The sequence below is a fragment of the Primulina tabacum genome, chromosome 5, assembly GCF_025594145.1.
Source record: "Primulina tabacum isolate GXHZ01 chromosome 5, ASM2559414v2, whole genome shotgun sequence".
Taxonomy (NCBI): domain Eukaryota; kingdom Viridiplantae; phylum Streptophyta; class Magnoliopsida; order Lamiales; family Gesneriaceae; genus Primulina; species Primulina tabacum.
The window spans coordinates 36,915,371-36,932,652 of record NC_134554.1 but is presented as its reverse complement, the minus strand read 5'-3'; the positions used below and the strand labels follow the sequence as shown (position 1 = coordinate 36,932,652).

The window sequence follows — 17,282 nt, the reverse complement described above, 5'->3', positions numbered from 1 at the left end:
GGCGTTGTACGGAAAGAAATGTCGATCCCCTCTGTATTGGGATGATATCTCTGAAGTTCCTGAGACTGGACCTGATATGATCAGAGATATGACTGAAAAAGTGAAACTGATTCAGAAGAAAATGAAGGCAGCTCAGGACCGACAGGCCAAATATGCCAACATCAGACGACGACAGTTGCTATTTGAGACTGGAGATCGAGTATTTTTGAAGATTTCACCTTTCCAAGGAGTTGTCAGATTTGGCAAGAAAGGAAAGTTGTCTCCACGATACGTTGGTCCGTATGAGATTCTCGAGAAGATAGGAGATCGTGCCTATCGACTCACTTTACCACCTTCATTATCCGGAATACATGATGTCTTTCATGTATCTATGCTGCGGAAATATCTCCCTGATGATTCTCACATTATTCAGCCAGACGAGGCCGAACTTGATGAAAGTCTGAGTTATATCGAGAAACCGATTCAAATTATTGATTGTAAAGAAAAGAAACTCAGAACAAAGACCATCCCACTTGTGAAAGTCCAGTGGACTCGTCATGGCATTGAAGAAGCTACTTGGGAGACTGAATCAGATATGAGACACGAGTTCCCAGAGTTATTCCACTGACAAGAGTTTCCTATTTCAGTTTCTGTTATTTCTGATTTGATTGACTGTCATATGATTGCTTGAAATTTCGAGGACGAAATCGTGTCTCAGAGGGGGAGAATTGTAAGGCCCGAGATGTTATCAATTTTATGAGACCCCGAAAAGAAAATATTATTGACGGCAATTTTGTAATTAAGTGGAAAAATACTTGATTTAAATTTGATGGCAATTTCGTAATTATTGAGGGCTGAATTGCAAATAGTGAAGAATTCAGGGGCTAAAGTGCAATATTGGATTGAGTGGGACACTTGTCACCACCATTCACTTTGATATATATAAATGTCCAATTTCCTTCATTTCTTCAGCCAAGAAACCGAGAGTTGTCCCTGGAAATCCTTGAAGTTTTCTTACACGTTAGAAAATTGATTTTGCCACATTCGGTTATCAGAATTTGAATCCGGACACAGTTCTGTACTCCTCTCGCTACGAGCTACAACTGGACGTAAGTTTTATTGAGTTCTGCTATAATTTGAAAATATGATGTTGTAGGAATTTGATATGATTCATATATGGTGTTTTGGATATGTTAAACATCGTAGAATCGAAGTCAGATCGAAGAACATATTGATTATGGAATTGTTATGAATTTCTGATTATATGGACTGAAAATCGGACAGATTTAGATTATTGATTGATTACAGATTGTATCGGATATGTGTTATGATTTGTAATTGATATTTGTTGATATGGTATTTACGGGGATATTGAGATTGTGCCGTTATGCCGATGATTTGAATTAAATTCAGATTAATCAGATTCAGCATTAAATTGAGAATGGAAGGTTGATATTATTATTCTTGATGCCATTTCAGATTTACAGAGGCAGTCTTGAGTTCAGAACTTCCGTTTCTTCAGACCGAGATTACGAACGAAAGGTATAAGTCAATGTGGCATTGGGAGATCGACTCAAGTAGGATATACTTGGATTTCCCGAAATCACATACTTATTGTTATTATATGCATTGATTTGATTATTATATGATGTTCTATTGATTTATAGGAAGCATGTAATAGATGAGTATTAGACGAGTGATCTTGTGACAGAAGTGCTTGATAGTGGTGGGATATCCACGGGCACATTGCACGATGTCACAAGATAGTGTGTTGGCGATTGTGCCACAGTCTGTGACGGATAGGTCAAGACACTGGATGTTTGGTTATATCGACGTGGATAGAATCGGAGTTCTTCTATTACTGTTGGTCGATATAGGAATGCCAACGTCTGGAAACCGGGATCCCTAGACTAGGATTGAGTCTAGTCTGAGTCGTGGAGTCACGAGCATTGTCAACAGTTTTATATTGATTATGTTTCAGATTTTGATACATATTGTTGTTATCTGTCCATGCTTTTATGTTTATCATATGATTGCATGTTCGTTGATTTATACTGAGATTATATTCTCACCGGAATTATCCGGCTGTTGTCGTGTTTGTATGTGTGCATGACAATAGGTGGGACATGATCAGGGTCGAATATATGACGAGAGATCATGAATAGAGTGGAGACCACAGACTTTGACGTTGCTGTAGATAGGGTTTGGACACGTGATAGCTAGTTGTTGAACCTGAGTTTTGAATGATTGTATATAGTACCAAACTTGTGCTTGAATACTGATATGTATATTAGAATGATTTCCATTACGTTCCGCGTTTAAAAAAAATTTAGACCCTGTTTATTATAATTGATTAAATTGTCCCAATGACGATTATGAACTTGATTAGCGTCCGGGTCCCCACAGTAACCCCTAAGAATTGCTTAGGATTGTAGAGAGAAAATAAATTTCAAGAATAAAAATTTTAATTATGGATTCAATTTTCTCTAGATCTATCTCTTTAAACTCTAATGCTACATCTTCTTATGATAATAATAAAATAATTAACACCGAAGAAATAATAATAGAAAATTTTGATAAATACATTGATAACTGGGAAATGCCTAAGATAAATAAGGATCAAATTTACAAATACTCCAGATTCCAAATATTTAAATCTGATTTCACAATTAAAACAGAAGAAAGAGATATACAACTTACAAAGCCTTTTGAAACAATCAATCTTTTATCTCAAAATTCATTACGAAAACACATGGATAAAAATTATAAATACATCCATATAGGATTAGTTCAAGTAGGAATAAAACCCTTAACTAAAGAAGGATTGAATACTTCTATTCTTACTATTTTAAGAGATGCCAGATTCACAAATTTCGAAGATTCATTATTAAGTTCTGTTGAATCCAGTCTATGTACTTGACCAATCTCATTTGATTGTTATCCAAACTTCTCAGTATCCCTAAACGATAAAAACATTTTAAAATCCTTAGTTTTACAAATAAAAACTCATAATTATAATATGCTTAAAGGATCAATACCGGTTGCTGTTATTTTTAGAATTCACTACAAGGCTATGAATTCTGCCTTTGCTACAAAAGTTAAATATCATAGTAAGAAAGGTGAAATCCTTTTACCACAAACAGATTTAGGAAAATCCAATACTGTTATTCCAAAACCAATTCAATGGAAAGATATAACACTTCCTCAAGAATGGATCTTAGAAGGTGTTGTTAACCCAGAACTTATAGGACATAAAGAAACAAATACCCAATTAAAAGAAATAACTCAATAAGCAAATGGAAAAGTCAAACTCTCATTTAATAGAAAATCTGGTAGTAGCAATAGATATGATGATTCTTCTATTAATGATAGATTTGATAATTCTTCTATTACTGATTTTATAGATTTAGGAAGAATATCACAAATCCCTTCAGTCATAAACATTCCCTATAAAACACAACCTAGATATTCTATCTCAGATTTACCCAATTCAGTTTTAAGAAATGTAGACTATGCCTCTGAAATTTCTAGACCAGTCTATACGAAAATAAAAAGAAGAAAGCTCTCAAAAACAATTTCATACTTCGGAATCTTATCAAGAACCAACTAGTCCAACATTCTCTGCTATCACAGAGAACATTACTAATGAATTAAATGTTATAGAAAAAGACTTTCAAATAAATAAAAAAAATTTGCATTATGATTTTTATGCCAAACATAACCTGAGAAAAAGATTATGGTTTTTTCAACACTTTATAGATTCTAGAAAATCTATTCAAGAAAAATTCTATGAATTTGTAAATACAAATAAAATACATATTCTATTTTTTGACTGGTTTGAAATATATGCTTCTCAAAATTCATTAGATTATCCCTTTTCTAAAAGTGTAAATCCTGTTACGATAAGAAATAAAACACAAGAATGGCAAACAATTACTGGTACTAGGATAATCCAATCTAATCATCCTCCTTTACAAGGAATTAAAATAAATATACAAAATCAACAAATAGAAGCTATTCCAATAAAAAAATCCAGGAGAAAATGATAAGGTCAACATAAAAAATATTATAACACAAAATAATTTCACGAATGTTAATTTAAATACCATAGGAAAGCAATTAGATAAATTAGAAAAATATTTACAAAAACAACCAATAATAAACCTTGAAAACATTGATAATAAACTTAAAAATCCCGTTTTTAAGCCTTACCAAATATCTAAACCTAGTGTAAAAAATATTCAAGATAATAAGTCTGAATTTATAAAAAATATTCATGATCAATTAAGTAGAATAATGGCAACAACTAGTAGTTCTAATGAAAGAATGAATCAAACTGCTCCGGATACACCTTCTCCCATCCCTAGAATAAATACTTTAAGTCAAGAATCAGATACTAGTGAAACCATAGAACAATTCCAAAATTCTACAAATATCAATAAAATAAGTTGGGACCAATCCCTACAAATTATCCATGCTCCTGATTTAGGAGTAGTAAAACCATTAACTCAACCAAGTTTTAAGGCATCTTCAGTCTACAATTGGAATATAGACGGCATGACAGAATATAACATCCTAAATTTATTACAACAAATGAATATGGCTGCAAATGCCTATAAAACCCAAATAGGGACTCATGATAAAACTATTGCTGAACTCTTCATAGCAGGATTCTCAGGTCAAATAAAAGGTTGGTGGGATTACTATCTCACAAATCAACAACAAGAAGATATTTTAAACTCTATAAAAACAGATGAAGAAGGAATACCAATTCTAGATGAAAATGGTAATCCACAACAAGATGCTGTAGCAACTTTAATATTAACAATTTCCTTACATTTTATTGGAGATCCTTCACATTTAAAAGATAAAAATGCAGAACTCCTATCAAATCTAAAATGTAAAAAATTAAGTAATTTTCAATGGTATAAAAACATTTTTTTAACTAGAATAATGCTTAGAGAAAATTCTAATCAACCTTTTTGGAAAGAAAAATTCCTTGCAGGATTACCAACTCTTCTAGGAGATAAAGTAAGAAATAAAATTAGAGAAAACAGTGGAAAACAAATTATAGCCTATAATGAATACACTTATGGTCAATTAATTAGTCTAACCCAACAAGAAGGATTAAAAATATGCCAAGATTTAAAGTTGCAAAAACACCTAAAATGGGAAATGAAAAGAACAAAGCTAGAATTGGGAACTTTTTGTAATCAATTTGATATAAATACTAAAAAACCATCCTCATCAAAATGCACAAAAAATTGTCAAAAAATACATAAAAAACCCTATAAGAAAAACTTTAGAAGAAATCAAAAAGATAATTTTAACCCGAAAGAAGATTTTTACAAAAAACCAAGAAGAAAACCATTTAAGAAATTTAAAAATAACAAGCCAGAATTCAAAAAATCTTTCAGAGATATTGAATGTTATAGATGTCATAAGAAAGGACATACAGAAAATTATTGTAGGTTAAATAGGAAATTAAATGAATTAGAATTAGAAGAAGAAATATTAAATAAAATTTCTAACCTCTTAATTGATTCTTCTGAAGGAAATTCAGAAACTGAAAACTCTACCAAAACTGACGAATCATTAGTAGATGAACAAATCATAACTAGTAGTGAATCTGAAAAACAAATTAATATGCTCACTAAAGATCAATCACTTCTTTTAGATATATTGAAAATTATTAATGATCCAACAATCCAAAAAGAATATCTAGAAAAAATTCTAAAATCTTTAAATGACAAAGAAGAAAATAAAAAATTTCCAAGTACTTCAAAAAATACATACGATTTAACTGAAATATTAGAAAAAAGAAAAAAAGAAAAGGGGATCACAATCCAAGACTTACAAAAAGATATAAAAGAAATAAAATTAGAAATAAGAGAAGTAAAAGAAAAACAGATTCAAAATTCTGAAGCAATAAAACTAATCCTACAAAATATAAACATTGAAAGTTCTTCAGAAACAGAAAATGATGAAACCCAAAAGGTTGAAAATATTGAAAAAATTCCTGAAGATTTTCTTTTTGTTTTAAGAGAAATAACTTCTAGAAAATATATCCTAAAAATAAATATAGTATTTTCAGAAAATTTCAAAATGAATACAATAGCCTTATTTGATACTGGTGCAGACTTAAACTGTATCAAATCAGGAATAGTACCTACTGAATTCCAACAAAAAACACAAGAAAAACTTTCAGCTGCTAATAATTCAAGATTAAATGTAAATTCAAAAACAGACGCATCAATAATAAATAATGGTATTTTCATAAAAACCACTTTTGTTTTAGTTAATGATATTCATCACACTGTAATATTAGGAACTCCTTTTATAAGTTTAATTACCCCATATAAAGTTAACAATGACTATTTCTATTAGATTCAATCATAAAAAATTAAAATTTGAATTTCTAGAAAAACCTCGGACTAGAAACCTTAACTTAATAAAAGCATGTTCAATTTATGAAAATAATATTAATACCATAATACAAGGGAAGACTTTTCAATTAGAAAATCTTAAAAAAGATATTTCTTTAAAAAGAATACAAAACCAAATAGAAACAAAAGAAATTCAAAATAAAATTCAAAAATTCCAAAAAATATTAGAAACAGAAGTATGTTCAGAAATTCCTAATGCTTTTTAGAATAGAAAGCAACATATTGTTGATCTTCCCTACGAAGAAGATTTCAATGATAGACAAATACCAACTAAAGCTAGACCAATCCAAATGAATTTTGAATTAGAAGAACATTGTAAAAAAGAAATTCAAGATTTAGAGAAAAAAAGGATTAATTTCAAAGTCTAGATCCCCTTGGAGTTGTGCTGCCTTTTACGTTAATAAAAATTCAGAAATTGAAAGAGGAACACCCAGATTAGTAATAAATTACAAACCATTAAATAAAGCATTAAAATGGATCAGATATCCAATACCAAATAAGAAAGACTTATTACAAAAACTCCATAATGCTTATATATTTCCCAAATTTGATATGAAATCTGGATTTTGGCAAATACAAATTCCTCAAAAAATAAATATAAAACTGCTTTTACAGTCCCTTTTGGACAATATGAATGGAATGTAATGTCCTTTGGACTTAAAAATGCCCCTTCCGAATTCCAAAGGATTATGAATGAAATATATAATGATTATTCAAAATTCTGTATTGCTTACATTGATGATGTATTAATATTCTCTAATAACGTCGATGATCATTTTAAACATCTAAAAACATTTCTTTACATCACAAAACAAAATGGTCTAGTTGTATCAAAAACAAAAATAAGTTGTTTTCAAACTAGGATAAGATTTTTAGGTCATTACATATCTTGTGATACCATAACTCCCATTGAGAGATCTGTAGAATTCACAAATAAATTTCCAGACAAAATACTTGACAAAACCCAATTACAAAGATTCCTAGGAAGTTTAAATTATGTGAGGCCAATTTACTCTAACGACAATTAATGATCAAACAATAATGGTTTGATTTAAAACTGCAGCGAAAAGAGGTTTAAAATACTTTAAAACGGACCTCAGGGCCTAGAAAAATTTCGGCATGACCTCCCCGTAAGTAGGACATCCCGAAAACTCAAGCAGCATTTTATATCAAAATATACTCCAACTAGAGTCATTAAAACAAAACCAAAGTCAACAACCTATAGCCGCACTGGCCAGGACTAAACAGAATTTAAAACTTACCAAATACTCGCCAGATCATTAAAATCACAGAGTCGCCTCAAAACATAACCAGAACAACCAAATATCAATACAGATACACGGGGCATCTCCCCGGCAAATAAACTACAATACAAGACTGAACAAACTCAAGACATACATATAGACCAACTGGGAGACTCCACTGAACAGAACCAAGCAATCCAACCTCAATCCCGAGCTCCACTGGCGGAACCTCGGCCTGATGCTGCAAAACGACTCGGGAGATCTACCATGGTGCCCAATAGCAACCACAGCAGCCCCCCCAGTAAACAATTGAGGTTAGGATTCTGGTATGAAACAGTTCAACAATAACAACAATAAACATAAATCATGCATAATCATAAAATAAAATGTAATATGCAATGCATGAAAGGCTCAACGAATAACCGGCATAACAGGAGCCAACAAACGGTATGATAACAACTGGAATAATGCTCGAGCAACAACACAGGGGAGCTACATCGTCATGCAGCTAAACCGCCCTGCCAAGTATGCGAGGTATGCCAAGCTGTGCTGAATAACACCTCTGACTCGGCCTCCATACAGCTGATACGATATTACAGGATGGCACAACAAAACGAACTAGATGACACAATCCCAGCGCTCACCTCAAAAGGCTGCACTAACCACGGGATTGTTCAATCACATCTACGGTCTCATGTGTATAGGCCTATCAGCCACACAATGATCCCGAGATAAACAACAGTGCCGGATAACAACGGATATCAACAATGGGCTAACAAGAACGATAGGGCTCAACATGAATGTCATAACAGTATGTCCGATGCTAAATGCCAATAATATGTCACAATAATAAACATAGATCACAACGAAGGCATTTAACAATTTCCAACAGCCAACAAGTCATACACCCGATCAATGTAACACAAATTGGCAATTAAACATAATTTATGTTTTACCTCGTATGTTACCGAGCTGTAACTTGACAATCCAATAACAACTTCATTTCAAGACCCTTGGCCTAAACAAATCAACAATAAACCGATCGTGAACTACATTCCATACCAATGTCCAATTTGGCACAAAAGAGCATAAAATTCGTATCTCGCTCAATATTAACTCAAATCAATATCCGCCAATTGGAAATGAAAGATAACTTGAATATCTAACTTTTTCTAGAAGAAACTATTTCTAGAATCCTAATAGATAAATCCCAGAATTATCAAGAAGACACTGCCACTCAACATATTTTTGGGCAGAATCTCGTACTGAGCAGTTTCGGAAAAATGAGCATAACTTGCTGAATTCTTAATGGAATTTAACGAATCTTATATCATTACGAAGATAACACATAGCTCTACAACTTTATTTCGAATCATAAGTCCAGAATCGGAGCTTATAATTGACAAAAACTCGAATTACAGTAGGTGTCCTGCGCAGCACCATTTCAGAATTCAATTTGACACATTTTGGTAGAAAAATCATATCAATTCCATTTCTTATCCAAATTTGATTATTCTAGCGGCTATAGAAAGCTAACAAACAGAGCTACAAGTTCTTTTTCAGTCATATCTACAAATTCAAGTTGTAAAAATCGCAGCAACACCAAAACTCTCACCCCAAAACCGGAAGAATTTGCGCAGAAACAGAGCACCGGAAGAGCAGCTTTGATTTACCCGAATCCTTGCTCAAACTTCGCGATTTTTGACTTGAATCGAAGCCTAGGATGTTAGAAAGACACCCCTTCAGACCGATTGAGATTTGGACGGCGGACGGAGGAGATATCGCGACTTTCCCGCAGCTGCTACATGTTGCGAAAATTGGGTTGAGGGAAATGGGTTTTCTTCTTCTCTCTTTCCTTTTTCCTTGTTTTAAAGGTAAGTTGTGTGTATGTATATGTGTATATATATTGTGTATTTGGTTACTAAAGTAGTAACTCAAGCCCATCTATCCCGGTCTGTATTTATTTTGCTCTCGTGTGTTATTTAAACTCTATATGTATTTTATATCGTTAAATTCTCTGATATTCTAAAATACATATTTTTAACACACTTCTAGAATTTATTTGGCATAAATAATTATTTTAATTTAAAACTCAATAATTATTCTAATTATGCCAAATTACCGGATAATTAATTACAGGGCCTTACATTTCTCCACCCCTTAAAACAAATTTCGTCCTCGAAATTTCTGTTTATATACATACATCTTATACACGATACGAAACCAACAATACATTACTAAGAATCAAACAGATATGGATAAGATGCTCTCATCTTCTGTTCTGTTTCCCATGTTGATTCTTCTACTCCATGTCTCGACCACTGAACACGTACAAGTGGTATAACTTTATTCCGTAAAACTTTATCTTTATGATCCAAGATACAAACAGGATACTCAGTATACGATAAAGACGGATCAAGTTCAACCTCATCTGGCTGAATCACATGAGACGGATCGGGCTCATACTTACGCAACATAAAAACATGGAAAACATCGTGGATGCCAGACAATGACTTGGGCAAATCCAAACGATAAGCGCAAGTCCCAATACGCTCAACAATCTCGTAGGGACCAATGAAACGAGGTGACAACTTACCTCTCATACCAAAACGAACAACACCTCTAAACGGAGAGATTCTCAGAAACACAAATTCTCCAACTTGAAATTCTAGAGGTCGACGACGTCTGTTAGCATAACTAGCTTGCCGATCTTGGGCAGCTTTCATTTCTCTGACGAATCAACTGGACTTTATCATGCATTTCCTGAACAATCTCAGGTCCAGTCAACTGCTTCTCACCAAATTCATCCCAACAAAGAGGTGATCGACACCGTCTGCCGTACAAAGCTTCAAAAGGAGCCATACCAATAGTCACCTGGAAACTGTTGTTATATGAAAATTCTACTAGTGGTAAAGCTTCCTGCCAACTATCTTTAAAATCCATGACTACAGCTCGAAGCAGATCCTCGAGTGTCTGAATCGTACGCTCTGTCTGACCATCTGTCTGAGGATGGTACGCAGTACTCATCGCAAGTCGTGTACCCATTTCTTTGTGGAAACTAGTCCAAAACTTTGATGTGAATCTAGGATCACGATCTGAGACTATTGAAACTGGAACTCCATGAAGTCTCACAACATTTTCAATATACAGACGAGCCATCTTCTGGTACGAATATGTCCACTCATACGGAATAAAGTGTGCCGACTTAGATAATCTGTCGACAATCACCCAAATGGCATCGAAATGACGAGAAGTACGTGGCAAATGCGTGACAAAATCCATAGCCACGTGCTCCCAGTTCCACTGAGGAACCTCCAGGCTATGCAATAATCCTCCCAGTCTCATTCGTTCCGCTTTGACTTGCTGACATATCATACAACGAGACACAAACTCAGTTACATCCTTTTTCATATTCTTCCACCAAAACTGAGGCCGTAGAATATGATACATTTTCCTTCCTCCCGGGTGGATACTATATCGAGTAAAATGAGCTTCTTTAAGGATGGCTGTACGCAATTCAGGAATATCTGGGACAACCAATCTACCATTCAACCGAAGAGAATCATCTGAGTGAATTGAGAAACCAGATTGGTGTCCTTGAGATACTAACTCATAAGATTTCAGAACTCGATCATCAGTTTTCTGAGCTGACTTTACAATCTGAATCAACTCTGGCTCAACAGAAATCTGAGATACACAAACAGCATTACCTTGGATTTGAAAATCCAACCCAGAGGTGCAAATATCCTCTCGTAACTTAGAAACATGAATCGAGGATAAATTAACGTCAACAACCTTACGACTCAAAGCATCGGCAATGACATTCACTTTTCCCGGATGATACTGGATCTCACAATCATAATCTTTCAAAAGATCCATCCAACGTCTCTGTCTCATATTCAGATCTGACTGAGAGAACAGATACTTCAAACTCTTGTGATCAGAATAGATTACAAATTGCTCCCCAAACAAATAACGTCTCCAAATCTTGAGAGCAAAAACGATAGCAGCTAACTCCAAGTCATGAACAGGATACTTAGACTCATGCTGTTTCAACTGACGAGAACCATAGGCCACAACTCTGCCATGCTGCATCAGAACACAACCTAGACCTCGATTAGATGCATCGGTACAAACAACGAATCCTCCAGAAACACTTGGGATGGTAAGAACGGGTGCAGAAGTCAATCTCTTCTTCAACTCGACAAAACTTGACTAACATTCATCAGACCAAATGAATCTCTGATTTTTCTGAGTCAGTTGAGTGATATGTCTAGCAATCTTTGAGAAATTTTTGATAAATCTCCGGTAATAACCAGCTAAACCCATGAAACTACGAATCTCTGGCACATTGATCGGTCGTGCCCAGTTCAGAACTGCATCCACTTTACTTGGATCGACAGAAATACCATGTTGAGATATGACATGGCCCAGAAACACAACTCTATCTAACCAAACCTCACACTTGGATAGCTTGGCGTACAACTGCTTCTTTTGAAGAATTCGAAGAACTAATCTCAAGTGTTTGGCATACTCTTCCTCGGACTTGGAATAAACAAGAATATCATCGATGAATACAATCACAAAACGATCGAGATATTTACGAAATACTCGATTATCAAGTCCATAAACACAGCAGGAGCATTGGTCAAACCAAAAGGCATAAACAAAAATTCAAAGTGTCCGTATCTCGTGCGAAAAGCTGTTTTCGGGACATCTTCTTGTCTGACTTGCACTTGGTGGTACCTAGAACGAAGATCAATCTTAGAATACACCGAAGTACCTTGCAACTGATCAAATAAGTCATCAATCCTAGGTAGTGGATATTTATTCTTGATAGTAAACTTATTCAGTTGTCGATAATCAATACACATCCGCATCATACCATCTTTCTTCTTGACAAATAGAATCGGTGCACCCCACGGTGAAGAACTCGAACGAATATAACCTTTACTCAACAAATCCTGTAATTGTTCTTTCAGTCTTTCAGCTCATTAGGGGCTAAACGATATGGTGCTCGAGATATGGGTTCCGTTCCTGGCATTAATTCGATACTGAACTCAACTTCTCGTTCTGGTGGAAAGCCAGGAATCTCTTCTGGAAACACATCAGGAAACTCACAGACTACAGGAATATCAGAAATCCGTTGCTCATCTTGCGATAGATCAACAGCATAAACCAGAAAACATTCATGACCAGAATCTAACAATCGATTCATCTCAATGGCAGAAACTAGAGGAATCTTGGCTTGAGAACCACGGCCATAGAAATTCCATTTAGGAGCAAAGCTAGGCCTGAAACGAACTATTCCTCGATAACAGTCAACAGTGGCACGATTTGCAGTCAAAACATCCATACCAACGATGCAATCAAAGTCATGCATAGGTAGAACTATGAGATTCAGATATAGAACATTTTCATCTTGAAACAAAACAGCATTGAACACCACATTATCAGTGATAATCATTTTGCCCATCGGAGTAGCAACAGATAGATTGGAATTCATACTAGTGGTTCGAAGATCATGCGAAACAACGAATGCATGAGAAACAAAGGAATGAGATGCTCCAATATCAAATAACACTCGTGCTATAAAACCACATAGAGTACAGTTACCGGTAATGACAGTACCTGGAGCTGCCTGAGCCTCATCCTCTGTCAAAGCAAAAACATGAACAAATTACTGATTCTGTTGACCACCTTGCCCTTTGCTCTGATGCGAAGGGTGACTAGGCTGATGGGAAGACTGGGACGCTGCTCGAATTCTATTACTTTGAGTTCCACTACCTGCCTGGGCTGATTTCCCCGTCTTACTAGGACAAACTCTAGCAAAATGGCCCGGCCGACCACAAACATTACAAACCCCTTGAACTCCAACACACTGATTACTGGAATGCTTGCATCCACAGTGATCACAGTAAGGTCCACTATAGCGATATCCCCCACGGTTCCCCGAACTCCCTGAACTCGAAGAACTAGAACCAGGCTTCTTAAATTGTTTCCCACTTGGGCGAAGAATTGTTGTCTCCCCGACTGATAATGTTGGGTAGGAGCTCGATTGCCACTCCTCTTAAGACTAGCTTCAGCCCTTTTTGTTATTTCCACTGCTTCAAGATAATTCAGTGGCTTACCGGTAGAAACAAAAGGGTGCAGATGATCGTTCAATCCTTCAATAAAATTCTCAACAACAGCAACCTGACTTGCAGCAACATGAGGAGCATATCTCAGCATAGCATAAAAAGAATCTGCATACTCCGCAACTGACATATCGCCTTGTTTCAGGTTATGAAACTCAGAAGCATTAGAACTGTAGAATGATGGAGGACAATAACTCTCCTTAAACTTCAGCTTGAATATATCCCATGATGGAATGATCCTCTGAGCATCTAAAGTCATCAATGTAGTAGACCACCACATTTTGGCACGATCTTTCAATTGATGCACAGCTAATCTCAATCGACACTCTGGAGGATACTCAATCAAATCGAACAATTCCTCAATCTCAGAAATCCATAACTCAGCTTTCTCAGCTCCCTCCGAACCACTGAATCGAGGAGGATGCATAGAATGGAAACGCGCAACTAACTCATCCATCCTAAGATGCTCTAACTGATCACCAGCTTGCTCCACAAAAGTATCATCAACAACCCGGACACGAGGTCTACCACGCCCACGACCTCGACCACGACCACGACCTCGACCTCGAGGAATCTCATCAACAGGAATTTCTCCACCTCCCTCCATTCTATACGATAAAACACCAAAACAATTAGAATGGAAGTAAACAAATCATATAATCACATAAACAATCTGTCAAGTAGCATACACAGGCGCAACAACCATTTTAGTGCCAAGATTCGAGTGTCCTAGACTCTAGTTCGAGCGTATCCCAGTTTACGCTCTGATACCAAGATGTGAGGCACATTTACTCTAACGAAAATTAATGATCAAACAATAATGGTTTGATTTAAAACTGCAGCAGAAAGAGGTTTAAAATACTTTAAAACGGACCTCAGGGCCTAGAAAAATTTCGGCATGACCTCCCCGTAAGTAGGACATCCCGAAAACTCAAGCAGCATTTTATATCAAAATATACTCCAACTAGAGTCATTAAAACAAAACCAAAGTCAACAACCTATAGCCGCACTGGCCAGGACTAAACAGAATTTAAAACTTACCAAATACTCGCCAGATCATTAAAATCACAGAGTCGCCTCAAAACATAACCAGAACAACCAAATATCAATACAGATACACGGGGCATCTCCCCGGCAAATAAACTACAATACAAGACTGAACAAACTCAAGACATACATATAGACCAACTGGGAGACTCCACTGAACAGAACCAAGCAATCCAACCTCAATCCCGAGCTCCACTGGCGGAACCTTGGCCTGATGCTGCAAAACGACTCGGGAGATCTACCATGGTGCCCAATAGCAACCACAGCAGCCCCCCCAGTAAACAATTAAGGTTAGGATTCTGGTATGAAACAGTTCAACAATAACAACAATAAACATAAATCATGCATAATCATAAAATAAAATGTAATATGCAATGCATGAAAGGCTCAACGAATAACCGGCATAACAGGAGCCAACAAATGGTACGATAACAACTGGAATAATGCTCGAGCAACAACACAGGGGAGCTACATCGTCATGCAGCTAAACCGCCCTGCCAAGTATGCGAGGTATGCCAAGCTGTGCTGAATAACACCTCTGACTCGGCCTCCATACAGCTGATACGATATTACAGGATGGCACAACAAAACGAACTAGATGACACAATCCCAGCGCTCACCTCAAAAGGCTGCACTAACCACGGGATTGTTCAATCACATCTACGGTCTCATGTGTATAGGCCTATCAGCCACACAATGATCCCGAGATAAACAACAGTGCCGGATAACAACGGATATCAACAATGGGCTAACAAGAACGATAGGGCTCAACATGAATGTCATAACAGTATGTCCGATGCTAAATGCCAATAATATGTCACAATAATAAACATAGATCACAACGAAGGCATTTAACAATTTCCAACAGCCAACAAGTCATACACCCGATCAATGTAACACATAATGGCAATTAAACATAATTTATGTTTTACCGTCGTATGTTATCGAGCTGTAACATATCTATACCAACTTGACAATCCAATAACAACTTCACTTCAAGACCCTTGGCCTAAACAAATCAACAATAAACCGATCATGAACTACATTCCATACCAATGTCCAATTTGGCACAAAAGAGCATAAAATTGGTATCTCGCTCAATATTAACTCAAATCAATATCCGCCAATTGGAAATGAAAGATCATCGAATATCTAACTTTTTCTAGAAGAAACTATTTCCAGAATCCTAATAGATAAATCCCAGAATTATCAAGAAGACACTGCCACTCAACATATTTTTGGGCGGAATCTTGTACTGAGCAGTTTTGGCAAAATGAGAATAACTTGCTCAATTCTTAATGGAATTTAATGAATGTTATATCATTACGAAGATAACACATAGCTCTACAACTTTCTTTGGAATCACAAGTCCAGAATCGGAGCGTACAATTGACAAAAACTCGAATTACAGTAGGTGTCCTGCACAGCACTATTTCAGAATTCGATTTGACACATTTTGGTAGAAAAATCATATCAATTCTGTTTATTATCCAAATTCGATGATTCTAGTGGCTATAGAAAGCTAACAAACAGAGCTACAAGTTCTTTTTCAGTCATATCTACAAATTCAAGTTGTAAAAATCGCAGCAACACCAAAACTCTCACCCCAAAACCGGAAGAATTCGCGCAGAAACAGAGCACCGGAAGAGCAGCTTCGATCTACTTGAATCCTTGCTCAAACTTCACGATTTCTAACTTGAATCGAAGCCTAGGATGTTAGAAAGACACCCCTTTAGACCGATTGAGATTTGGACGCCGGACGGAGGAGGTATTGCGACTTTCCCGCAGCTGCTACATGTGTTGCGAAAATTGGGTTGAGGGAAATGGGTTTTCTTCTTCTCTCTTTCCTTTTTCCTTCTTTTAAAGGTAAGTTGTGTGTATGTATATGTGTGTATATATATTGTGTATTTGGTTACTAAAATAGTAACTCAAGCCCATCTATCCCGGTCTGTATTTATTTTGCTCTCATGTGTTATTTAAACTCTATATGTATTTTATATCGTTAAATTCTCCGATATTCTAAAATACATATTTTTAACACACTTCTAGAATTTATTTGGCATAAATAATTATTTTAATTATGCCAAATTACCGGATAATTAATTACAGGACTTTACAAATTATGTTCTAGATTTTTTTCCAAATATCAATAGAATAGCAAAACCCTTACATGATAGATTCCGAAAAAATCCAAAACCATGGACAGAAAAATATACAGAAATTATAAAAAACATCAAAAAGCAAGTGTTGGAAATTCCATGTCTTCATATCGTAGATCCCAACCTGCAAAAAATTGTAGAAACAGATGCGTCAGATTTAGGATATGGAGGTATATTAAAACAAAAACAAGAAAACAAAGAGTGCATAGTAAAATATACATCTGCCCATTGGAATGATACCCAAAAAAATTATTCAACTATAAAGAAAGA

General features: G+C 35.6%; 1 protein-coding gene and 1 long non-coding RNA gene across 2 annotated transcripts; both read right to left on the bottom strand.

Annotated features, from left to right (window-relative positions):
• Window positions 1–7,430: 7,430 nt before the first annotated feature.
• Window positions 7,431–10,012, bottom strand: LOC142547537 (uncharacterized). Its single transcript, XR_012820692.1, has 3 exons — window positions 9,343–10,012; window positions 8,638–8,687; window positions 7,431–7,931 (listed from the first exon to the last, which is right to left on the bottom strand). It is a non-coding gene; the product is annotated as an uncharacterized LOC142547537 (long non-coding RNA).
• Window positions 10,013–12,647: 2,635 nt separating this feature from the next.
• On the bottom strand, window positions 12,648–16,876 carry LOC142544396 (uncharacterized). Its single transcript, XM_075651450.1, has 3 exons — window positions 16,459–16,876; window positions 13,375–15,862; window positions 12,648–13,324 (listed from the first exon to the last, which is right to left on the bottom strand). Exons 2-3 carry the CDS (start codon window positions 14,411–14,413, stop codon window positions 12,648–12,650), a joined length of 1,716 nt encoding a protein of 571 aa, XP_075507565.1. The 5' UTR covers window positions 14,414–15,862; window positions 16,459–16,876.
• Between the last annotated feature and the right edge of the window lie 406 nt (window positions 16,877–17,282).